Source organism: Cygnus atratus, chromosome 30, assembly GCF_013377495.2.
Source record: "Cygnus atratus isolate AKBS03 ecotype Queensland, Australia chromosome 30, CAtr_DNAZoo_HiC_assembly, whole genome shotgun sequence".
In the NCBI taxonomy this organism is placed as follows: domain Eukaryota; kingdom Metazoa; phylum Chordata; class Aves; order Anseriformes; family Anatidae; genus Cygnus; species Cygnus atratus.
Window position 1 is genome coordinate 427190 of NC_066391.1, and position 24143 is coordinate 451332.

General features: G+C 63.9%; 2 protein-coding genes across 8 annotated transcripts; both read right to left on the minus strand.

Annotated features, from left to right (window-relative positions):
- Positions 1 to 8: 8 nt before the first annotated feature.
- On the minus strand, positions 9 to 15937 carry DNMT1 (DNA methyltransferase 1). 7 transcript variants are annotated; one of them, XM_035571714.1, is made up of 34 exons: positions 12984 to 13257; positions 12529 to 12571; positions 11949 to 12056; positions 11585 to 11849; positions 11260 to 11332; positions 10986 to 11076; positions 10823 to 10863; positions 10512 to 10563; positions 10133 to 10216; positions 9938 to 10047; positions 9723 to 9841; positions 9510 to 9602; positions 8770 to 8921; positions 8489 to 8676; positions 7998 to 8187; positions 7481 to 7578; positions 7202 to 7349; positions 7001 to 7116; positions 6675 to 6876; positions 6442 to 6575; positions 6170 to 6343; positions 5436 to 5657; positions 4632 to 4824; positions 4408 to 4498; positions 3680 to 3814; positions 3246 to 3528; positions 3018 to 3159; positions 2618 to 2784; positions 2359 to 2536; positions 1839 to 2034; positions 1034 to 1197; positions 836 to 952; positions 670 to 760; positions 9 to 490 (listed from the first exon to the last, which is right to left on the minus strand). In XM_035571714.1, exons 1-34 carry the CDS (start codon positions 13001 to 13003, stop codon positions 444 to 446), a joined length of 4527 nt encoding a protein of 1508 aa, XP_035427607.1. In that variant the 5' UTR covers positions 13004 to 13257; the 3' UTR covers positions 9 to 443. The 7 variants fall into 7 exon arrangements, with proteins under 7 accessions (XP_035427607.1, XP_035427605.1, XP_035427604.1 ...); XM_035571712.2 differs by lacking the exon at positions 12984 to 13257 and adding an exon at positions 15817 to 15937 and having other exon boundaries at positions 16 to 490; XM_035571711.2 differs by lacking the exon at positions 12984 to 13257 and adding an exon at positions 15817 to 15918 and having other exon boundaries at positions 16 to 490; positions 6442 to 6578.
- Positions 15938 to 17448: 1511 nt separating this feature from the next.
- S1PR2 (sphingosine-1-phosphate receptor 2) lies at positions 17449 to 19553 on the minus strand. The gene has a single exon (XM_035571699.2). The coding sequence runs from the start codon at positions 19499 to 19501 to the stop codon at positions 18449 to 18451; it is 1053 nt and encodes a 350-aa protein (XP_035427592.1). The 5' UTR covers positions 19502 to 19553; the 3' UTR covers positions 17449 to 18448.
- Between the last annotated feature and the right edge of the window lie 4590 nt (positions 19554 to 24143).

Below are 24143 nucleotides of genomic sequence, written 5' to 3' on the forward strand. Positions count from 1 at the left end.
GGGGGGGGCTATAATTTATAGGAGAGATTTATTTGAAGAAATATTACAACATATAAAAACTACATAAAGTATCAATTCCCACTTGTACAAAGCGGCCGATTATTTTCAATACAATGCGGCGTAAAAACGGGAGATGGGGGGGGCCGGGGCAGGGCCGGGACCTGGGGGGGTCCTGCCGGAGGTGCTGGGGGCCCCGTGGGCGCCCTGCCGGGGCCGGGGGGGGGCTGCACCGGGGGGGAACCGGGGGGGTAGTGGAGTTCGACCATCACAGACAGCGGCGGAGGGCAGAGACGTGGGCACGAGCACAGCCGCAGGGAAGGTCCCACGGACCGAGAATTTTAAAAACGAACAAACAAAAAAAAATCAAAACAAAACAAAACAAAAAAATAAAAGGGGATAAAATAAATCAGTGCATGTTTGGGAGTCCCGGTGCCGGAGGCGCGTCAGTCAGCCGGTTCCACCGTTTCCATCTTCTCCGGGGCGCTGGGCGCTGTGGGGAGAGGAGGTGGGCGATGGCGGCGGCGCTCCCCGAGCCCCCGTTACTGCCCCCATTAATTCTCCATCTCCCCCATCTTCTGCTTCAATCGAGCAGAACCGCCGGTCCTAACCCCCCAGGCCCCCCCGGCGAGGCGCGGCGGCGAGGTGTAGGAACCGCCGGCCCGCACCTACCCGCGGTGTCTTCCCTCAGCTTCGCCAACACGCACGATTTGATCTCCAGCCCGATGGCTTTGGCTAGAGGAGGAGGCACTGCGTTACCGACCTGCGACAGAAGTAGGGTTACGCTCGCGCGGGCTCGGCGGTGCCACGGGGCTGCGCGCGAGCGGCCGCGCTTCACCTGTCTGTGCTTGTCGAGGATGTTTCCGAAGAGCCGGTAGGTATCGGGGAAGCCCTGGGAGCGGGCGCACTCCCTCACGCTCACTACCCGGTGCTGCTCGGGGTGCAGCACCCGGCCCTGCGGCGGCAAAGGAAGCAGTTCAAGAGCGAGCGAGTGGGACACCCTTCGTCTGGGGGGGCCGGATCCAGCGGCACCCACCTGCTTGCCCATGGGTTCGGGGTTGGTGACGGTGGTGCTGAAGAAGCCATCCCACTCCAGCCGCCCGTAGAGCCCGGCCCAGTGGTTGTGCCGGTTGCCGGTGTGGGGCAGGCACCAGGGGATGAGGGTGTTGAACTGCCGGTCCGCGGGGTCGCAGGGCTTCCCTGGGGGAGACGGGGAGCAATTATCCATACATAAAAAAAGCAGCAAAAGCTATCAATCAGCTTCTCTCTCCCCAGACTGACCCTGTGGGGCCGCGCGCGCCACCAGCCCGATTAAATTTTATCACAGCTCGCTGCAAAACGCCTCTCAAGCAGCTCCCATCAGAGGCGGCCCCGTAAATGCCAGCAATAATAAATAAGCATTTGAGGAACACGGCCACATCCGTGTCATTGGAAAACGTGGAAATGAAATAACTTTGCCGGCTGCAGCAGATGAAATTAAAGAATGAAAGCTCGTAGAGCAGGCTGGGAAATTTGCACTCGGGAGGTTTAAAAAAGCAAATAACAGCTGAAGCGGGATGAGTAGAAGGTATTACTTTATACATTCGAGCCGCAGAGGGAAAAGTGGCTTTGCAAGTATTTACATCAACGGCGGAGCAGGGAGCAGCTCATTTTGCGGGGATGGGGACACCAGGACGATGTCCGTGGCAAGGAATGGGCGTACGGGGTGCTGGGCTGAATTACCTACCCCTAATTAGCAAGGTTAGCAATGGATTAACCCCCCCGTCCCACCACGCAAGGTGCGGAACATCTCCCAGTCCACGGGCAGCAACAGGAGACCACGTTGGGGTGCTGACGCCTACCTTCCGCGCAGGAGCAGACTCCCCGCAGCGCACCCGAGCTGCTGCGGCCGTTCTTCTTCTCGTGGTGCGTGTACCGCAGCTTGCGCGTGGTCGTGCCGTCCGACAGCCGCACCTCGATGTTGGGCAGGTCGCGCCAGTCGGAGCCGGGGGCCAGGGGGATGTGTCTCATCCGCGCCGCGACCAAGGCGCTCATGTCCTGCAAACGCCAAGCCTGCTGTCACCTCCCACCATCGGAGAGCGCCCCAGTGCTCGGTGGCTGGGCAAGGGACTCAGAGGGACACCGGTCAGCCCAGCACCAGGATTGTGGCCCCATTCCTATCACTGGAGAAGGCTGTGGGAGAGGGAGAGATCCCAGCAGCTCCACCAGCCTCCTTTTCCTCTCAAATTGCCAAGTTTTGGGATAAACACACAGGGACTGCTTGGGGATGATCTCACCCCGTTTGCTCAGCACCCACAAAACATTGCTGCCCTAATCTCTGGGTCTGGCGGGTGCTAGCGCAGCGTCACCCACCCCGCGTACCTTGCAGATGTGATCCCTGAGGATGGGCTGGTACTGGGAGCCCCGGATCTGCCGCTGGAACCAGGACTGGGGCTCCCCGTTGTAGGAGATCTCCAGGGCAGAGGCACCATTCCGGATCTCGGGCAGGTCGGACATGGTGTCCCGCACCGTGATGGTGCGGAAGGGGCCGGAGTACGTCCTGGGAGCGCGGAGCAAGCCGTGAGCAGCTAAACCCTTACCCCTGCCCCTCGAGAAGCCACGCGGCGCTCCGAAGGCTCACCGGGTGATATTGCTGACAAACTTCTTGTCGTCCACCACCACGCTCAGCTGGCAGGCACGGGGCGCAAACACGTGCAGGGGCTCGGGGAACATGGGCAGCTTCTCACCGGGAGCCGCAGCAAGGACGATGGCTCTCCGCCGCGTCTGGGCCACGCCGTACTGGCCAGCCTGGGAAGGAAGGGACACGCCTGAGGGGACAGCAACGGGGTCTGGCAATCCCCGTCTAGTCTGCACCCTTAAAAAGCTGGGAAATTCCCTCTACCGCGGAGGAGTGAAGGAAACCAAAGAGCTCAAACGGCACCGCTTTGGAGGGGATGGTTCAGAGCAGAGCCAGGCTGGAGTCAAAGGGTTTTTGCTCTCGTTAACTGCCTCGGGGTGCCGAGCTCGTGCCCTGAACCTACCTGCAGGACCCCGAAGGTGCACTGGTAACCCATGCGGACAAGGCAGCGCAGGGTGAGCTTCAGCACCATGGAGCGCTTGAAGGACACAAAGTTCCTGACGTTCTCCAGCAGAAAGAACCGCGGCCGGTAGTAGTCGCAGTAGCTGCCAGGAGGGAGAGGGACCACGAACGAGGATGGAGCAGCGGTCGAGGCTCCTGGGGACGAGCCCGCACCCCGCCACCTCCTTACCTGAGGAAGGAGACCACCAGGGAGTTCTTGAACTTGGAGTAGGTGCGGGAGTTGAAGCGATTCATGCCGCTGAAGCCCTGGCACGGGGGGCCTCCGCACAGCATCTCCACGTCCCCCTTCTGTGGCAGCTTCTGCCCCAGCGAGTTGGTTTTCTCGCCGGACATGACCAGCTTCAGCAGGACGTTGCAGTCCTCCGTGAAGACGGTGGTGCCAGGGTTGTTCAGCCGGAAAGCCTGGGCGGCCGGCTCCCACATCTCGATGGCCCACAGCGTCTCCGACACGCCTGGGGAGACGACGCAGAGCGTCTTGGGCTTGCTTGGATGAGCAGAGCGCCGCTTCGTGCTCCCCGATCCAGCTCGGGGCTCCCAGGATAAGGGACGGAGGAAGCGAGCAGCGAGACGGCCAGCGCCGATTCCCCCCGCTCTGCCGCTCACCTGCCTGGTGGAAGCCCTCGGAGAGCCCCCCGCAGCCAGAGAACACGTCCAAGGTCCGCAGCTTGGGCAGCTTCAGCTCGGCCGGCTCCTGCTCGCTCTGCTCGCAGGTGACAGACGACCTCCCTTTGCCTTTGCCTGCAAGCAGAGCCCCGCTCACATCAAAAGGCGAAGTCATTTCCTCCTCTCAGTGCTTACGAGGCAAATTTTTCTGCCCTCCTCCGCAGCAGTTAAAACATCGGCTTAAAGCACCTTTCTACCCGTAATTGTTCTGCCACTGCCAGAATACGCCCTTGCATTTGGAAGGAAAGCCTCTCCTCTTTCCCTGCGCGATCCCTTTCCACCCAACGGCCCGTGGATGCAGTCAGACAGCTTCAGGCTCAGACCAGAGCAGCAGGAGCTCGTGGAGCAGCTCCCTGCCTTGGCAGGGTACAAAGCCCTACGCTAGAGAGCAGTAAGCCCCAGCAGAGGGATGCCAGCAAGAAAAAAACTTCAAGGGGGGCCAGATGCTGTTGCCGAGAGGTTTATTTCAAAGAGGTGAGGCCTTGCACAGCTGTCCCTTAAGAAAAGAGCCACAGACCGCAGGGCTGCATCCTGTGAGAGCACCGGAGCGGGAGAAGAGCACAGAAACATCTGGCTGGTGGCAAGTCTTATCTCCGCTCTGCAGCACCTAACGGCAAGCGCGAACGGGTGCCCCAAGCTGCCGCCACCCCCCCACCCCAGACACTCACCTTTCCCTTTGCCCTTCCCCTTCCCTTTATTCCCGGAGCTCCGTGCGTGGTTGGGAGGATCTTCGAAGCTCTTGGTTTTTGCGTTGTAAGCCTGGGGGGAGAAGGAGTTTGGGAAACTTGAACACAAAGAGCTTTCCTCACCAAGATGCTGTCGCCAAAACGGGAGGCACGGACTGGCAGAGCTCAGTGCATCTGTTCAGGTCCCTTGGGGACGTGCTCCTCACCTCTAAGAAGTAGAAGCGGTCGAGGCCGCCAGCGGAATAGTCCTGGATGCTCTCGGTCAGGTCCTCGCCGTACACCACCGTGCAGCGGCCCTGCACAGCACGGAAGTCGACGGTCGTCTCCTCGTCGCTCCAGTACAGGAGGTTGATGTCCGCGTGGTAGCTGGCTTTCATGGACTTGTGCGTGTTCTCGGGTCTGCAGAAAGAGCTCCTGGTTAGGGGAAACGCTTCGGGGCAAACCCTAACCCTGGTCTGACCCAGGTTGTGGTGCTCCCCCGCTGCACAGCTCCATCTCCGCGGAGAGAAGCGGGTTTATTTCCTCCCACAGCACATGTCTGCTAGCACGACCTGGGCGCAGCACCGAAGGGATGACTTGTTTCGTACCAAAAGGAGCTTTGGGGGTTTTCTTGGGGGAGAGAGGGGAAGCCAGCGCTGTGCAGCTAAGCAAATTTAAAGACAGAGAGATCTGGAAGCAAGGCTTCAAGCACGTGGTCTGAGCGTTAGCACGCTCCTCTCCGCTGCCAAGGCTCCTCGCACACATCTCCCCGTGGTGCGCGGGAGATGACTAAGAGCCTGCAAATGTTTGGGTAAACACCCACACCCCGGGATGGCGCTGACAGCACGCCGCAGTGGAGGCTCCGGTGGCCCCGAATCCCTTCGGGCAGTGCCCACGCTGCTCTCCCCGGCCCTGCAGAGGTGCCTGAGGTACCAGCGGGCTCCGCAGCGACCTTGTGCCGACGCCACCGAGCTCTTCCCGGCACCCAAAATGCCAGGCAGCCCCGGTGGGAACCTCCCGGCACTGCTCACCTGTAAAACTTGAAGATCCGCAGCTTGATGTCAGCCTCGTTGGGCTTGCCGTTGCTGCGGATGTTGCAGAAGATCTCCTTGATGCGGCCCACGCGGTAGGGGTCGGGGGCATCCAGGTTGCTGCCCTTGATGTACTCCGAGTACTTGCGGTAGTGCTCCGGGTGCAGCTCCTCGTCCACCGCCTCCTTCTTGGGGCGCTTGGCTGGGCTGGCGGGTTTCATGCTGGGGAGCAGGCAGACAAAACACGTTGGGGAGCCCCTTTCCAGCGCCCCAAATAAAATACCGCAGCCCAGCGCATCCTCCTCCCGCTTCTCTGCTTGCTTCCACCTCTTCTGCTCCCCTCGCTGCAGCGCAGGCACCGAGCCACCCCAGAATGGGGCACGCACGAACGGCCAGGAGAGCGCGCAGCTGCAAAGCAAGGTGCCTGCACGCTGCAGCCCTCTTCCCAAAGGGCTTTGCTATTTCTCTTCCCCTAATTACAAAGCAGCAGGCAGGGTCTTGTTTCCTCTTTCATCCACCCAAGCTCTTTCTTTTGAAGGAAAACAATACGCAAAGTATTTCGGTTCGTCTGCCAAAACGCAGCAGCTCGGCTCTCGGAGCAACGTCGCTCCGTTCAATAATGGGAGGTGAAATCAGGGCTAAAGCTTTCGGAAATCAGGGCGCTGGGTGCTTAGTTTGTGGGATCGACAGAACTGCATCCCTAGAAGTGCTTCCAGCCCCCTGCGAGCACCAACCTGAAGGAAAAGGCTTCCGGCAGGAGGTAGACGCCATCTCCCACCCTGTACTGCACTCCGTTCTTGGTGGCCAGGGCGTAGAACATCTTCCCATCCCCTTCCTCCAGGGGCTCGGCCACTTTGGGTATCTCCTTGTGCCTTACCTCGTCCAGACGCGTGCAGCTCATGCAGAACCTGAGGGACAGGGACAGGGGCGCGGTGACGGGGCCGCGGGGAGGCTCCAGCGGCTCTGGCAAGGAGCGGTTCCTCCGTGCCGCCCTGCTCGCGCTCACTTGTACTTGTTGTCTTCCGTGGGCTCAGTTTTCGGCGGCGACTCGAAGCGAGCGTACTCCTGGTCGTACCACATCTGGTAGAAGTACGTCCTCCCGTCGTCTTCCACCATCTTGATCTCCATATCCAGCCCACCCTGCTGGGAGAGGGGTGTTCGCGGGGAGCGGCGCCGCTGCCTCTTTGCCGCGGCCACCAGGCGCCGATTCCAGCCGGAGTTCGCAGGGCTGTCACCCACCTCCATGGACCAGTTCTCCGAGGGCGCCTTGTAGATGACGTTGACTTTGCCGTGGATGTAGGACAGCTGCATGTCCTCACATTCGTCCACCAGGAAGAGCTCCAGGGGGTCGGAGGTGGCCCCCAGGACGGTGTCCGAGCCCGGGCAGAACCAGTGCGCGTGGAACATCTGCCCGCTGCTGTCCTCCCACATGGCCGTCACCCTGCGGGCGAGGAGCCAGGGTTACGGGGCACCAGGAGGGGGCCGCGTTGCTCTGAGCCTCGCCAGAGCAATTAGGGGAGCAATTAGGGCTCCCTAATTGGCAGCAACCATGAGCAGGGACCGACCTGGCGAGGTAGAGGGGCTTGGTGGGATCGTCGGGGCTGACGGAGACGCAGTCTCCCACCTCCAGGGTCTCCGAGTCGATGCACACCCTCTGGTAGTAGTCCTTCTTCCCATCGCTCTGCGGAAGCACGGGACAGTCGGGGAGAGCTTTAAATCCCCACGAGAGACACGGCCCCGCTGCAGCCCCCTGCGCCCAGCCTCACCTTGACCGGCTCGCCCACCCAGGAGATGCGGCTCTTGTTCTGCTTCTTCTTCCTGCCCTGCAGCATCTTCTTGGGCGACGGCATTTCGGGGATGTTATCATCCACTTCTTCGTCCTCGTCAGCTTCCCGGACAGCCAGGTTGGGGCACCTGGGGACACAAAAGGACCGTGGCTGCAGCCCGGTTGTACGGGGACCAGGACGGACCTGGCACTTTGCAGACCCTGTCCCCTCTCTCCGGAGGGGGACAAATGCCACCAGGGTGGCTCGGTAGGGACGTACCTCCTCTGCAAACAGGCCTGCTTGCTCCGTCCGCTGCCCCCAAACTTCACCATGTTCTGGCAAGCCTTGCACTTGCCGCACTCGGGCTGCTGGCACACCTGCAGCAGGGAGAAATCAGCTTGAGCGCGGGCAGGAGCAGCAGGGACGCCACAGGCAGGAGGGGCAGGGGCTATGGGGTGGCCTCAGGAATCGCTCCTCTTTGGACTTAAGGAAGAAATCCTTCACCATCAGGGCGGTGAGGCACTGGAACAGTTTTTGCCTGGAGAACTTGTGGATGCCCCAGCGTTGGAAGCGTTCAGAATTGGTTTGGACGAAGCTTTGAGCAACCTGATCTAGTGGAAGATGTCCCTGGCCAGAGGGGATCCTTCCAACCCAAACCATTCCGTGGTTCTCTGTCCCCACGGAGCCAGCGAACTCGTAATGTGGCAACCCCAAATGGGGCTGGAGGCGTTCGGGGTGGAAGGAGAGCCGGGGATGGCACTGTTTCGCCTGGCCCCACACGCCCGCCCGCCATTACCTCGCAGACGCCGCAGCGCCGGCGCTTCATGGCGTTTTCCTTGTCGTCCTCCTTCTCGTCCTTCTCGATCTGCTCCGAGAAGAAGGTGTCGAAGATGAGGTACACCAGCTTGGTGGTGGTGGCCTTGGTGGGGCCCTTGTCCTTGTCTATTTTGGTGGGGTGCCGGATGGCCTGCCGCCGGACGGCTCGCCTGCGGGCAAGGTGAGAGCCGTGAGCCCGCGCCTCGGACCGCCGAGAGCCCCGCCACGCGCTCCAGCTCAGCACCCCGTCACCCACAGAGCAAAGAGATTCCCTCTGGGCCAGTTTTGGGAGGATTTCTGATGCCATCTCCCGCTGCTGCCCATGCTACGAAGGCACCAGGGCTAAATCCCCAACTTCTCCCAGCTGGGAGCAAGCACCGGGCTACATCCTGGGAGGATCCTGTCCGCAAAGCCGCTGGGGAGCAAACCTTTGGGTTTGCACGGCCGTGCAGGGAAGGCCGGGGGGCTCACCTCTTCCCCAGGGTGACCCCAGCCAGCTTGATCAGGTCTCTCATGCAGGGCGTGATGAGGACGGGGGGCTCGTCGCTGTCCCCGGCTTCGTCGTAGCTTTCCACCTGCTCCACCACGAACTGAGCGTGCCGCAGGAGCGAGTCCTCTGTGAAGCGGTTGAAGTTCAGCCCCGCGGGAGGCACGGTGGTCTGCGAGGACGGGCAGGTTAGGGGGGGAGAGGACGGCGGAGCAAACCCCCCGCCCTCTCCCCGCGGCCCGGCGCTCCCCCGGGGGTTGCTCACCTCGATCTTGTTGAGCAGATCCTCGTAGCTGACGTCGCGGTTGTTCTGCAGGAACTCCACGACGATCTTGCTCATGTAGATCTTCTCCTGCATCAGGGCGAAGATGGGCGCGTACTCCTCGCTGGGCTCCATCAGGATGTAGTCGGCGAAGGCTGCGGCCGAGAGCGGGAGGTAAATAACCAGGGAACCGGGCGGTCAGGACCGAGCTAGGACTGCAGCAGGTGTTTTTTCGGGGGGAAGCCAGCCCGTCCACACGGCTACAAGGGACCTCAGCACACGTGGAAGCCCAGGGACAGCTCTGCCCACGCTCACAGCTACTGACACCAGAGCAGGGCGAGCAGGAGCTCGAGGCAGGGCGCAGGGTAGCGGCGCGCTACCCATGGACTTGTCTTTTATTCCTGGCATGCTCCTACCTAATTAGAAAGCAAAGACAACCCCAGGTTTGTTCGCCACTACAAGCTCCATTTGCTGCTGCACAGGGGAGCTACGTCCTCCTCTGATGCCACCTTTGCTTTGAACAGAACAGGTTACTGGAAGGGTGACGTTCCTGTTCCTTGCAGAAATGGGGAAGGGAAACGCTTCCAAACCCCAAAAAAGCAGCTTCTTCCCCCAGCTCAGGCCAGGAGCAAATGGAAAAGCCTCTGTGGGAGCGACCCTGACCCATCCCTGATCGAAGCAAGGACTTAAACGCTGACACGGGCGCGCTCCCCGCACCGAGCCCGCCGCCTTGGCTCACCCACCTGTGGTGAAGCCGATCAGGGCTTTCTCCCCGCCGTCAAACCCCGTGATCCACCAGGCGTTTATGGGCCCCAGCTTCTTGGCTCTCACCCCACCTGCAAGAGAGAAGCCGCAGACGTCAGCCCAAAACCCAAGGAGCTGCAGAGGGGAGAGCTGAGTCCCATGGGGGGGTCGCCGGCCCCGCGGACCCCTGGGCTCCTCCGCACCACGCTCACCGTCCAGGCAAGGGTTGTCGTCGTAGATGGGCTTCACAGCTCCGCTGAAATACAGCTCGATGTTCCTCTCGATCAGGCCGGTGTCAAACGGGCACAAGTGACCTCGCTTGTCGTAGACGCTGGTGGGGATGGAGCCAGGTTGCGTTTTGTGTTGTTTTTTCCACCAGATTTGTGAATCCGGGGGCTTTTCCTAGCCTGCTCTCTCCCCAGCTCACCTAAAAGAGGTGACTTTGTGCTGCGGAAGGTCCTCGTAGCTTTCAAAGCCATCTTCGTTAGCGTCGAAGAGGGATAAGCGCTCATCGGTCAGCATTTCGGGCTCCTCCAGCTGGGCGAGACACAGAGAGGAGGGCGTTGGAGGAGCGCTCCCCGCGTGGCAGCACCCCGCGCCCGAAATAGGGCCGATTCCTTACGGCATCGTCGGGATCCCCTTGGAAGAATTTGAGGTCAGGGTCATCGAGGTACTGTCTGCAGTCGACACACTTGGGAGGGGTGGTCTGCAAGACACGGGAGGTGGCATGAGCTCTTCTCTCCCCTCTCCTCCACCAGCCTCGGGCTCCGAGCTCCTTCCCCGTGCTCTTGTTCCCAAAGCATCCAGGCTCTTTGAAAGCAGCCAAGGCAGCTCTTGCGGGCCGCACTGCTCCCCACCTCGCTCGGGTTTTGGTTTTGGGCAGCTGTGCGTGCTGGAAAGGGCTTCCCCTTCCTTTAGAGAACCCCAGCCACCACGTGGAAGAGCCATAAGAATAAAAAAGCACCAAAAACGCTGGGGTGCGGGCTGGAAAAGCGACTTACTTTAGCAGGTGTTGTAGTTTTAACCTGAGTAATTTCATCTTTTATCTCAGACCTGGGAGTAAGAAAACACAAAGAAGGGGGATGAAGGCACAGAGCAGAGAAACGTCCCCGGTGGCCCCTGAAGGCAGCGTGAGCGTGGAGCAGGCTGGATCCCCCGCTTCCCCACAAAACCCCCTGCTTCCCCCTGCTCCTCCCCGTGCTGATGGCGCCGAACGGCCCCGACCCTGCAGCCCCAACGGGGCCGGAACCGACACTGTGGGGTCCCGAGGGTCCGCTCAGAAAACGCTCGTACGGCAGGCTCTGCTCCTCACCCTTCTTTGGTTTCGATTTTAATCCTCTTCTCGTCTTGTTCCTTGAGGGAGAAACGAAGGGGTGTACGAGGATGAGGACGGAGCACGCGGCGGCCTCGGGAACAACGCGCACGCACGAGCACCCCCGGCCACGAGCTCACCCCCCGCGGGCACCGCCACCCACCTTCTCCTCCAGCTCCTCCTCATCCTCCTTCTCCGCGCTCACCTCCTGCTTCACCTCCCCGTTCACCTCCTCCGATTTCCGTTTGTTGGACCTGACGGTTTCAAACGCACGGGGTCAGCCCTCGGGGTTCCACGCCGGGCGTAACGAGCGTTTCGGGGCGCCGACGGGCTCCGGCTCCTCGTGGGAGCCCGGCGGGTTTGGGGATCGAGAGAGGAGGGTGAAGGCTCCCCGGGGACATCCTGAAGGAGGTGCAGGTCCCACCCCGCGTACTGACCCTTTGGAAAACACGCTCAGGATGCTCGGCTGCCGGCCGGAGCTGCGGGTGACCCGGGAGCTGGCAGGAGACCCTGTTAGGACGACAGCGAGGGTCGGCGTTAGCGGCGCGGGACCCGCTGCCCTGCACCTCCCGCGGCCCCCAGGCAGCCAACAGCCCCCTCCTTGACACCCCCAGCCCCGAGCAAGGCAAAGAGACCCCAAAACCCCTTCCGGAGGGGCTGTGTTTTCCACCCCATCGGGAACCGCCGCGCTCCCGCTCCGCGTTGAATCGCGGCGGGCGATTCCCGCTGCCTTTTAAGCGGCTGCAAGAGCAGAGCCGTTACTTTTGCTCTCCCCGTTGGATCTGCTCCTCCTGGCCTTGCGCGCCCGCGGCATGGGGGTTGAGGAAGAGGAAGAGGCGGCCGCTTCCTCCATCTCCATCGCACTGTCCTCTTCCCCGTCGGGTCCTGCCCGCTCCGAGTCCTCGTCGCTGCCGTAGGCGCCGTTCTTGGAGCACCCGTTGGACGCCCGCAGCAGCGGCGCCGCGTCCCCATTCTCCGCCGAGAGCTCTCGGTGGAGCAGGGCTTTCACCTTGGCCAGGTACCTCTCCTGCAGAGGGCGGGGGGGGATCGGCGTGGTTTGAACGGGGCACGAACAAAATGGAGCCGAGCTCCCCCCCCCGCAACGAAACCGGGCACCGGGTCTCACCTCCGACAGCTCCTCGCAGCGCAGCTTGGCTTCGAGCTCACTCAGCTGGTCCTGCACATCCGCCTGCAAGAAGCCCTGGATGAGGCTGAGCTTCTCCTGCACGCTCTCCTGCGGGGACGGAGGGGACAGCGTGGGCCGGGGGCGGACGCGGGTTCCTCCCCGTGGGGGCTCGGCTCCGAACCCGGGCGCCGCTCACCCAGCTGCCGGGGGACCTCCTGACATGACATGATGGCGAGATCCGTGACAACGGGGACGCGGGGACATACGGACCGCACCGGGACCCCGACCTCACCGCAGGGCACGTGTCCGGGGAAAAGCTGGGCCAGCAAGGGGAGACGGGCTCTCACTTGGCCTGCCCGTCGCGCCGTCCCCATCCCGCCCTGCCCGGGGTGAGCCCGCCGCCGCGGCCGGCCCCAAACCGGAGCCTCGCGAGCGCTCCCTTCCCGTGCCACGCCGATGAATCACCGCGCGCGAAAGAGGCACCGAGCGCCCGACCGCGAGCCGAAGGCGCGCGCTGGGGGGAGGTTGGGGGGGCCCGGAAAGGCGTTTCCCGCCGGCGGCGGCAGCACCCGGCACCCACCTTCTCGCTCAGGCTCTCTTCATCCCGCTCCAAATCTTGCAGCCTGCGAGAGGAGAGAGGCAGGGGGTCAAGGGGGACCCGCGGCGGGGAGGAACGACGGGCGGCTGCGCCCCGAAATCGCGTGTGTCCGTCCGTGTGTGTGCGTGTCCCCGCATAAAACCCCCCCCCCAAGGAAGGTCACCCTTGCGTGCGCGAGCAGAAAACGGCGCCGTACCCCAAAATCTACGCCCCGAAACGGCTCCGGGGACGGGGAATAAAGTGCGAGGATGGGCACGGGCACGGCCGAAAAGCCGGGGCAGCAGCCACGTGTCGCCGTCCCGCGGGCGCACAAAGCGGCGCCGGGACGCCCCCGAGCCCCCCGCGGCCCCCGTTTGGGGGACCCCCCAGTGCCGTTCCCACCCCCCCCCACCCCTCCCCCAAGACCCCCTCGCCCCGGGCAGGATGCGTCCCCTCACCGGCAGCTGGGGCCGGCCATGCAGCCGGGGCGCGGGGAGCCGGATGTGGTGTGCCCGGAAGAACGGCGGCCGAACCGGAGAGCGAAGCGGCTCGGCACTCGCAGGGGCGGTTGGGGTGGTGGTGGGGAAAAGGGGTGGGGGGTTTGTTGGGGGGGGGGACGGGACGGGACGGGACGGGACACGGGGAGGGGTTTTGGGGGGGGTGGGGGGGGACACACGCCACACCACACGCACACACACACACGCGCGGGGTGAACGCTGGGGGCCCCCCCCCCCCCCCCCCCCCTCGCCGCCGGCCGGGGGATGCCGGGAGGAGAGCGGAAGGGACAATAGCGGCCGGGGAGCGCGGCACAGGAAGCGCCAGCCCCTCCGGGCGCCCTCCCCATGGACACGGGGCGAGCGGGGATTTTTTTTGGGGGGGGCAGGGGGGACGCGCACAGGATGATGCCCCCCACCCACCCCCCCACCCCCCAATATACACGCACACCCCACAAGAGCGGGAGCGGGCGCCAAACCCGTGCTCCCCGGAGGAAGGCGGGAGTCCCGCTTCTGCAACACCCCCCCCCCCTCCGGGAGAAATCAAGGCAGGAATTTCCGTGCCCCCCTCCCCGCCATGCTGCCACCCCACGAGGGGATGGGGTTGAGCGTGGTGTGCGTGTTCCCCCCCCACCCCCCCCCAAAAAAAAATAACCCCAACAAACCTTTCTTCCTGCCCCGGGTGGCAGCGCAGGGACAAAGCCACGTGGGGGCACGGGCGGGCGCCCCCATTGCCACGTGGGGCCCAGCCGCGGGGCAGGCGTTTGCCCCCCCCAGTCCTCAGTGGCCCCCCCAAATGCTGGGGGCCTGGGCTGCCCCATGCAGAGGAAGGGGGAGGGGGGGCAACAGGGGGAGTGGGCACAGTGGGGGGAACCGTGCCCCATGGCGGTGCTTGGGGCTGGGGATGTGGAGAGGTGCTGGGGGGGGTCAGGGCAAGAATTGGGGGGGTCACGGCAAGAATTGGGGGGTTTATGGCAGTCCTGGGGGGGTCAGGGCGAGAATTGGGAGGGTTATTGCAGTGCTGGGGGGTATTATTACAGCACCGGGGGCATTGCACTGCACGGGGGACTTCAGAGCAGTGCATGGGGGAAATGCAGTGCGGGGGTGGGCAAAGAGGGGGGCCGTGCAGTGCATCGGGATCCTCGCACTGCCTGGGGGCGATGCTCTGCACGGGTTGGGGGGGGGGGGGAGGGGGGGGCAGGACAGTGCCCGGCCTGGGGCTGTCGGAGCCATGCAGCGAGATGCAGTGCAATGAGCGGGGTGTCAGTGCAGTGCAGTGCAAAGCAGGGGTGGCAGTGCAGTGCAGTGCAGTGCAGTGCAACACGGAGATGTCAGCGCAGTGCAGTGCAACTCAAAGCAGAGCTGCCAGTGCGGTGCAAGGCAATGCAAAGCATGGGGGCTGTCAGCGCAGTGCAATGAGGGGGGTGTCAGCGCAGTGCGACGCAACACAGGGTGGCTGTCAGTGCAGGGCAAGGCAGGGTGCTGTCACCACACCACACCACGCTGCCGGGCGCTATCAGCACCACACAGCAAGGTGCGGGGTGCTGCCGGGCGTCAGGGCTGTGCCCAGCGTGGGCTGCAAAGCACGGGGGGGTCAATGCACAGAGCAGTGGAGGGGGTCACTGTGTTGCATTGCGTTGCATTACATTGCATTGCGCTGCAGCGTGTTGCAGCATGTTGCGTTGCATTGCATTACATTGCCTTGTGGTGCGTTGCATTGTGTTGCATTACATTGCATGCAGCGCATACATGCTATTGCATCGCGTTGCATTATATCATATTGCATTGCAATACGTTGCATTGCGTTATGTCGCATTACATTGCATGGCCTTGCACCACGTTGCATTGCATTCTGTTATGTCGTACCACGTTGCATTACATTGCATTGCACGGCATGGCACTACACTGAGTCGAATTGCATTGCAGGCCGCTGCATTACATTGCATTGCATTGCATTGCATCGCATTACATTGCATTACGTTGCATTACATTGCACTACATTGCATCGCATCATATTGCAGCCTGTTGCATTGCATTGCACTGCATAGCATTGCGTTACATTGCATTGCATGACATTGCATTGCAGCTTGCTGTAACACATTGCATTACGTTGCGTTGCATCACACTGTGCCATATTGCATCGCATTGCATTATGTTGCAGCCTGTTGCATTGCATTGCATTACGTTACACCACGTTACGTTGCACCTCAGCCCATTGCATTGCACTGCATTACGTGGCGCCATGTTGCATCGCGTTGCACTGCGCTGCGTTGCATTGCAGCCCATTGCATTACATCGCACCGTGTTGCATTGCACTGCGGCCCGTTGCGTTGCATTGCACCTTGCATCACGCTGCGTTGCATTACGTCGCACCGCGTTGCGTTGCATTGCACTGCAGCCCATCGCATTGCACTGCACATTGCATTACGCTGCACTGTGTTGCATTGCATTACGCTGCATTGCACTGTGTTGCACTGCATCGCAGCCCGTTGCATCGCAGCCCGTTGCATTGCATTGCAGCCCATTGCATTGCACTGCAGCCCGTTGCACTGCAGCCCGTTGCATCGCATTGCAGCCCATTGCATTGCACTGCAGCCCGTTGCATTGCAGCCCGTTGCATTGCATCGCAGCCCGTTGCGTTGCATCGCAGCCCGTTGCATTACGCCGCACCGTGTTGCATCGCACCGCCCCGCCGCAGCCAGCCCTGAGCAGCGCCCCCGGGCCGTGCCCCGGCGGTGCCCCGGCGGTGCTCCCGGTGCTCCCGGTGCCGGTACCCCCCGGTGCCCCGGGGACTCACCGTCGGCGCAGCTCGGCGGGCAGCGGGGCCGGGGGCAGCGGCGCGGCCCGGGCCGGCATCGGGAGGGCGGCGGCGGGAGCGGGGCCGGGACGGGAGCGCGCGGAAAACGGCGGGGGCGGGGCCGGGCGGGACCATTCCGGGGGGGGTGGGGAAGAGGGGGGAGGGGGGGGGACCGGGAGGGACCATTCGGGGGTGGGGCGGGGGGAACTAGCTGGGGTGGGATGTACCATTGTAGGGATTTAGGGGGGGATGTTTGGGGGGAGGGGGAACGGAGGGGGCTGAACTATTGCGGGGGGGGGGGAGTGGGGCGTACCACTGTGGGATTTGAGGGGGGATATTTGGGGGGAATGTACCATTGGGGAGGTTTGGTGGGGTGTTGTACTGGTGGGGGGGTGGAGTGTACCATTATGGGGATGGGGGGTCACGGGGGGGGGGGCTGAACCACTGCGGGGTGGGGGGGTGGGGGGAGTGGGGCGTACCACTGTGGGATTTGGGGAGGATATTTGGCGTGGGACATACCATTGTGGGGATTTGGGGGGGGGGGATTCGGGGGTGGGATGTACCATTGTGGGAGTTTGGGGGGGGATATTGGGGAGGAATGTACCATTGGGGGGATTTGGGGGGGGGTACAGATGGGGGCTGAACCACTGGAGGGGGGGATTGGGGTGGACTATTGTGGGGGGTGGAATGTACCACTGGGGGGATTTGGGGGGGAATTGTAGGGGTGGAGGGGGCATGGGTCGGTCGTACCATTGTGGGTATGGGGGGGGTTGGGCCGTACCAACGCGGAGATGGGGGGGATATGGGCTGAAACACTGTGGGGTTGAGGGGCTCTGGGTCGTACCATTGCTGGGACTGCGGGGGGGGGGATTGGGGTCCTACCACTGTGGGGTTGGGGGGGGGGTGAGGCCCAACCGAGTGCAGCCCCCAGGGGCCAGAGGTGGCCGTGGGGCAGCAGGGGCCTACGGGGCCTCGTCCGTCTTTGCACACGCGTGTACACAGACATAGACATGAATACACGCACGTACACACGCGTACGCACTCATAGAGACCCGTACACACTCATAGACACGTGTACACACGTATACACAACCGTACACACTCATAGACAGGCGTACATACCCGTAGACACGTGTACACACACACATACACACGTGTACACACTCACAGACACCCGTACACACCCGTACACACACATACCCACCTGTACACACACATACACGCGTGTACACACTCTCAGACAAGAATACACACGCACACACACCCGTACACACCCGTACGCCCGCGCACACACGTGCGCACAGGCCCGCCGCCACCGGCCGCCTCCCCCCAGGGCTGTTCCCGTCTGGCCCCCGGGTCCCAGAGGAACAGAAAGCAGAAGGCGGCCGCCCCCAGCCCCCCCGGCGCAGGAAAACCCCGGCTTCCCGTTCCCGCCACCGCAGCGAGCCCCGGGGCTGCTTTCGGCACCGGCGACGGCACGATGCGCCCAGGGAGCACCAAGACGTGTCCCCAGTGCCGTCCCCGCCCCCCCCCCCCCAAAAAACACCCCCATCCAAGCTCTGGGTGTCGTCCCCCCCCCCAAAAAAAACCCCCCATCCCCACCCACGAAGGAGACGGAGGCGGGTGGAAAAGCCACGTTTTAATACAAACATTGCCTGTGGGCGGGTGCCGGGGTCGGGGGTCCGCGGCAGGGGCCCCATCCGCGTGCCAGCACGCGGTGGGAGGACACTGGTGTGTCCCCCCCCCCCCCAAAAAAAAATACCCGCCCCCCTCACCTCCACCCCACGGCATTTCCCACGGGGCTGGGTTTTTTCCCGAGCCCGGGGAGCCCCACGGGGAAGGGAATTCGCCACCGGCGCCGGCGGTGCCGCGCCGACCCGTCCAACGGGTCCCGGCGGCGGCCCCGGGGCTCGGGCAGGGCGTGGGAAGGAGCACGCGTGGCCGTGCCCGCGCACACGCACGCGGCACGGGATGGTGAGGAGACGGGGAGGGGGTTTGGGAGGGTGTGGGGGGGATCTGTCCGTCCGTCCGTACCTGGAAAGGGAAGCCCGGCCCCCGAAACGGCGCCCTTCGTACCGCTGTGCCCGCTGTGGGGTGTCTGTGGGGCCGTGGGGGGCCAGGGGTGGCCATGGGGTGGCCATGGGGTTTCCATGGGGAATCCTTGGGGTGTCCATGGGGTTTCCATGGGGTATCCATGGCGTTTCCATGGGTTATCCATGGGACATCCACAGGACACCCATGGGGTTTCCATGGGATTTCCATGGGGTATCCATAGGGTGTCCATGGGGTATCCATGGGACATCCACAGGACACCCATGGGGTATCCATGAGGTTTCCATGGGGTTTCCATGGGTTGTCCTTGGGGCAACCCTGGGATATCCATGGAGCATCTCTGGGATATCCATGGGATATCCATGGGGCGTTCATGGGGCACCCACGGGGCGTCCCTGGGTGTCCATGGAGCACCCATGGGGTGTCCATGGGGGGTCCATGGAGCATCTACGGGGTGTCCATGGAGTATCCATGGGATTTCCATGGAATATCCATGGGGTGTCCATGGAACATCCGTGACGTGTCCATGGGATGTCCATGGGGTGTCCACGTGGCATCCGTGGGGTGCCTGTGGGACCCCTCAGACGGAGGTGGTGCACTCGCGGGTGATGGGCGAGGTGGGCAGCTCGTGCTTCTGGGTGCAGCGCTCCAGCGAGCTGGAGCTGCGCAGCGGCAGCATGCAGCGCCCCGGGGGCTCGCTCCCCCGGCCGGCCCCGCAGCAGCACAGCACCCGCAGGAACTCCCGGCGCATGTCCTTGCTGCGCAGCGTGTAGATGATGGGGTTGGCGGCCGAGTTGAGGGTGGCGAAGGCGAAGAAATAGTTCGCCTTGTAGAGGATCCGGCACGCCCGGACAGGGCAGGAGGCGTCCATGAGGAGGATGATGAAGGCCGGCAGCCAGCAGATGATGAAGGCCCCCAGGACGATGGTGACCGTCTTGAGCAGGGCCAGGGTCTGGGCGCTGGCGATCTCGGCGTGGCTGGAGCGCACGATGCAGTAGATGCGGCTGTAGAGCCCCACGATGGTGAGGAGGATGAGGGTGAAGATGGTGATGACGAAGAGGATGTAGCGCTTGGAGTAGAGGGGCAGGACGGTGGAGCAGTCGTGCAGGTCGCTCATGCAGTTCCAGCCCATGATGGGCAAGCTGCCGATGGCGGCGGCGATCACCCAGCACGCGCCGATGAGCAGCACCATGCGGCAGTTCTTGTCGCTGCTGTAGACCTTCACCTTGGTGATGGCCACGTGGCGCTCGATGGCGATGGCCAACAGGCTGAAGACGGAGGCGGCCAGCGTGGCGAAGGCCGTGCCCTCCCGCACGAACCACTGCACCGGCGTCAGGTGGAAGGTGGTGGCCCCCGAGAGCAGGATGTTGGCCATGAAGGCCAAGCCGGCCAGCAGGTCGGAGAAGGCCAGGTTCCCGATGAAGATGTACATGGCCGAGTGGAACTTCTTGTTGCGGCAGACGGAGATGAGCACCAGCAGGTTCTCCAGCACGATGAAGCAGCACAGCACGACGATGAGGATGGAGACCGCCCACCGCGAGGCGCTGGGCGAGCTCTCCGATTCCTCCTTGGTGAAGTTGTAGTGCTCCCGGATCTTCTCCGTGTTGAAGTACTCCTTGTAGATGCTCCCCATGGCTGCCCGCCCGCCCGGCGAGCTCAGCGCCGCCAGGACGCGGCGCCCGGCGGAGACCTGCGGGGAGGAAGGCACCGGGGTTGGCGGCACCGAGGACGCACAGCTGTGCGCGCCGAGCGTCACGGTACGGGCACGCACACGGCGTCTCGCGCTCGGTGCCGGGTGGCCGCAATGGAGCAGAAATGACTCAGAGAGGAAATCCGGATGGCAGCGATAAGAGATGCGCCTCCGAGCTGCCCGGGGTGCAGAGCGGGGCCACTGGATCCGTCCCCACGCTGCTGTGGTGCTGGGGACACGGTGGGTGGCCCCGTTGACGCCGGAGGTGACATTTTAGGGCCGGCATGAGGCACCGGCGCAGACCGCCGAGAGGAACCAGAGCCCACAGGAGGGACGGGGACACCAGTGGGGACACCAGCGGGGACACTGGTGGGGACGGAGACACTGGTGGGGATGGGGACACGTGGGGATGGGGACACCGGAGGGGACAGGGCACGCAGAACTCCCCCCACGCAGCACCCATCCCACCACGGGGACCCCACGCTGGTCCCAGTTAGGGACAGGGGACCCAGCACCGCCGCCCCATTCCCACCAGTTAGGGAGGGGGGAGCGGCACTGCGCCCCCCCAGTTAGGATGGGGACCGTCACCTCCCCATAGGGACAGGGGGCACGGCGCTGCCCCCCCATCAGGATAAGGCCCACGCATCCCCAAATGGCGACACCACACCCCCTTTTTCCCCTTTTTTTTGGGGTGGGGCGGGGCTTTCTAAGCAACGTGGGGGGCTCCGGGGGCTGTGTCCCCGTCCCCCCCCCCCAAGGCTGGAACAACGCTGAGACCCCCAGACATGTTGCGAGACCCCCCCCCCCCTATGCAACCACTACCGGGACCCCCCCAGCCGGTCCCGGGACCGCCCAACTGCCCCCGAGACCCCCCCTCGCAACCGGTCCCGGGACACCCACGCCCCCCACGCAACCGATTCCGGGACCCCCCCTCGCAACCAGTCCCAGGACCCCCTCCCCATGCAACCGATGCCGGGACCCCCCCCCCCCCGCCCCGTAACTGGCCCCGGGACCCCACCCCGTAACCAGTCCCGGGACCCCCACCCCATAACCGTCCCCAGGACCCCCCAGCCTCCGGTCCTGGGACCTCCCCCAAGGGAAGGGGGTGAAGTGGGGGGGGACAGGAGGGGAAAAGGGGGGGAGAGGGACGCGTGCCCCCCACCTCCGGTCCCGGTGCCGGTGCCGGCCCCGCCGAGCGTTGCCTCCCGCCGCCGCCCGGGCTCTGCGCAGCCGCGCCCGGTGCCCGGGCACCGCCCCTCGGTCGTCGGGACCCCCGGGGACCCCCCCCCGGTGGTTGGGGTCGGTGAAACGGAGCCGAGGGGCCGCCGCTTCCCCTTCCCCTTCCCCTGCCCCGCTCCCGGCAGCCCCGGGCCCCGTTACCGGCCGCCGAACGGCATCGGGCGGAGTGAGGGGAACGGGCGGCCCCGGAGATCGCACCTGGGACCCCAAAGCGGGACCCCAAAGGGGGACCCCAAAGGGGGATTTTCTACCGGGACCCCAAAGAGGGTCCTCACACCAGGATTCTCCCCCGGGATCCCAAAGCGCGACCCCAAACCGGGATCCCCACCGGGATTCTTCCCCCGGGACCAAATTCCGGGTCCCAGTACCGGGAGCCAGCACCGGGACCCAAATCCAGGACCCCCCAGCAGGATCCCAAACTGGGATCCCCACCGGGATCCTCCCCCAGGACACAAAATCCTGGGAGGACCGGGTTGCTGCACCGGGACCCTGCACCGGCACCCCGAACTGGGAGCCCCACTGGGATTTGCTCCTGGGACCAACACCAGGACCCCACAGTGGGATCCTGCACCAGCACCCCAAACCAGGACCCCAAACTGGGACTCCCTCCTGGGGCCCCAGACTGGGATTCTCTCCCGGATCCCCAGACCAGGACCCCAAACCAGGACCCCCAACTGGGATCCCAAACTGGGATCCCAAACCAGGATTCTCTCCTGAAACCCCAAACTGGGATCCCAAACCGGGATCCCAAACTGGGATTCTCTTCCAGGACCCTGAACCAGGACCCCAAACCAGGATCCCAAACTGGGATTCTCTCCTGGAACCCCAAACCGGAACCCTAAACTGGGATTCTCTCCTGAAACCCCAAACCAGGACCCCAAACTGGGATCCCAAACCAGGATCCCAAACTGGGATTCTCTCCTGAAACCCCAAACTGGGATTCCAAACTGGGATCCCAAACCAGGACCCCAAACTGGGATTTTCTCCCGGGATCCCGCACCCGGCCCCCCACCACTTCCCTCTCCCAGGACCCCAGAGCGGGACCCAGCACCAGGATTCCTTCCTGTCCCCCCCCGTGCCCCCATACTGGTGTGGGGCTGAGCTGCACGAGCCCGGCCCCATACTGGGAACACCCCAGGACTGGGCACGGGGCTCTGGGGAGGGGCCTGGGAGCAAGGGGGGGCAGAGCAGGATGGGGCTGGGAGGGTCCTGGGACATTTTGGGGGGTCCTGGGACACTTTGGAGGGTCCTGGGAGATTTTGGGGGACCCTGGGACACTTTGGGGTGTCCTGGGGCATTTTGAGGGATCCTGGGACACTTTGGGGGACCCTGGGACACTTTGGGGTGTCCTGGGACATTTTGAGGGATCCTGGGACATTTTGGGGGATCCTGGGACACTTTGGAGGGTCCTGGGGCATTTTAGGGGGTCTTGGGACATTTTGGAGGGTCCTGGGACATTTTTGGGGATCCTGGGACATTGTGGGGGGTCCTGGGACACTTTGGGGTGTCCTGGGACATTTTGAGGGATCCTGGGCAGGATTTGGGGCACCTTATATGCAGAGGGCCCAGACGAAAGGGATCGGGGGCGTCCCGGACAAGGCCCTGGCCCCCGAGGCACCCCACAGCGGGGGGGGGGGGGGGGGGGACACGCAGGGGTCAGGGCCCCCCCCCCCCTCCCCCCGGTTACGGGGGGCACGGAGCGGGGTCAGCGGGGCCGCGCAACACAGGGCCGCTTGTTCCCGAAATACCCGCGGCGCCCGGCAAATTGGATCAGCCCCCGGGCGGCCTCGGTTTAAGCGGCCGGCGGAGGCGGGGGCCAGATGGCAGGATCCGGCCCCGGGGGGGGGGGGGGGCACCGGATGGCCACCGAATCCCCCCCCCCCCCCCCCCCCCCGTGTCCCCAAACCGTCCCCAAAACCCCGGCTCTGGGGACCCCCCCCTTGGGGCTCGGGGCCGTCGCGGGCCGGCGGTGCCAGCCCCGGCTGCGCGGCGCCGTCGAGTGTTTGCCGAGCAGGGCTGCGGGGCCACGGTGCTGGCACGCGGGTGTGCAACGGGGTGTCGGCACCCGTGGGGGCACGCGAGGGCACGGGAGGGTGACGGGACGCGGGTGCCGGCGCCCTGTGCACACTCGTGTTGGTGTAAGCACCCTGATGCACACCCATAGATCGGTGCCACGCGGGTGCTGGCACCCTGCGCACACCCGTGTTGGTGTAAGCAATGGCACGCAGGTGCTGGCACCCCAGTGCACACCCGTGTTGGTGTAAGCACCCTGATGCACACCCATATATTGGTGCCACGTGGGTGCCAGCACCCCGGTGCACACCCGGATGTCAGTGCCCTGTGGGTGCCAGCACCCTGTGCACACCCGTGTTGGTGTAAGCGATGGCACGCGGGTGCTGGCACCCCAGTGCACACCCATATATCAGTGCCACGTGGGTGCCGGCACCCTGTGCACACCCGTGTTGGTGTAAGCGATGGCACGCGGGTGCCAGCACCCCAGTGCACACCCATGTATCAGTGCCACGTGGGTGTCGGCACCCTGTGCACACCCGTGTTGGTGTAAGCGATGGCACGCGGGTGCCGGCACCCCAGTGCACACCCATATATCAGTGCCACGTGGGTGTCGGCACCCTGTGCACACCCGTGTTGGTGTAAGCGATGGCATGTGGGTGCCAGCACCCCGGTGCACACCTATATATCAGTGCCCCATGGGTGCCGGCACCCTGTGCACGCCTCTGTTGGTGTAAGTGATGGCACACGGGTGCTGGCACCCTGGTGCACACCCATATATCGGTGCCACACTGGTGCTGGCATCCTGTGCACACCCATATCGGTGCCGGCAACCCATGCACACCCGTACCAGTGCCAGGGATGCCGCACGGGTGCGCCCCACCCCGTGCACACCCGTAAACATGGGTGCCACCACCCCTTGCACACCCATATCGGTGCATCCCACCCCAGTGCACACCCATACCAGTGCCAGGGATGCCATACGGGTGCCAGCACCCTGTGCACACCCGTACCATTGCCACCACCCCATGCACACCCGTACCAGTGCCAGGGATGCCACACGGGTGCCAGCACCACGTGCACACCCATATCGGTGCCAGCACCCCTTGCACACCCATATACATGGGTGCCACCACCACATGCACACCCGTATCGGTGCCAGTGATGCCACACAGGAGCCAGCACCATGTGCACACCCATATTGGTGCCAGCACACCTTGCACACCCGTACACACGGGTGCCCCCACCCCTTGCACACCCACATCGGTGCCCCCACCCCGTGCACACCCATACCAGTGCCAGGGATGCCACACGGGTGCCAGCACCACGTGCACAA

What these genes read in the sequence shown, in the direction of transcription:
- S1PR2 (XM_035571699.2), bottom strand. Translation starts at nt 19,501, where the DNA reads ATGGGGAGCATCTACAAGGAGTACTTCAACACGGAGAAGATCCGGGAG.
- DNMT1 (XM_050716022.1), bottom strand. Translation starts at nt 13,003, where the DNA reads ATGGCCGGCCCCAGCTGCCG. An exon ending in CCTGATCGGCTTCACCACAG is followed by an intron (nt 8,922 to 9,509) that starts GTGGGTGAGCCA and finishes TCTCGGCCGCAG; the next exon opens with CCTTCGCCGACTACATCCTG. An exon ending in GGGTGGGCGAGCCGGTCAAG is followed by an intron (nt 7,117 to 7,201) that starts GTGAGGCTGGGC and finishes GTGCTTCCGCAG; the next exon opens with AGCGATGGGAAGAAGGACTA.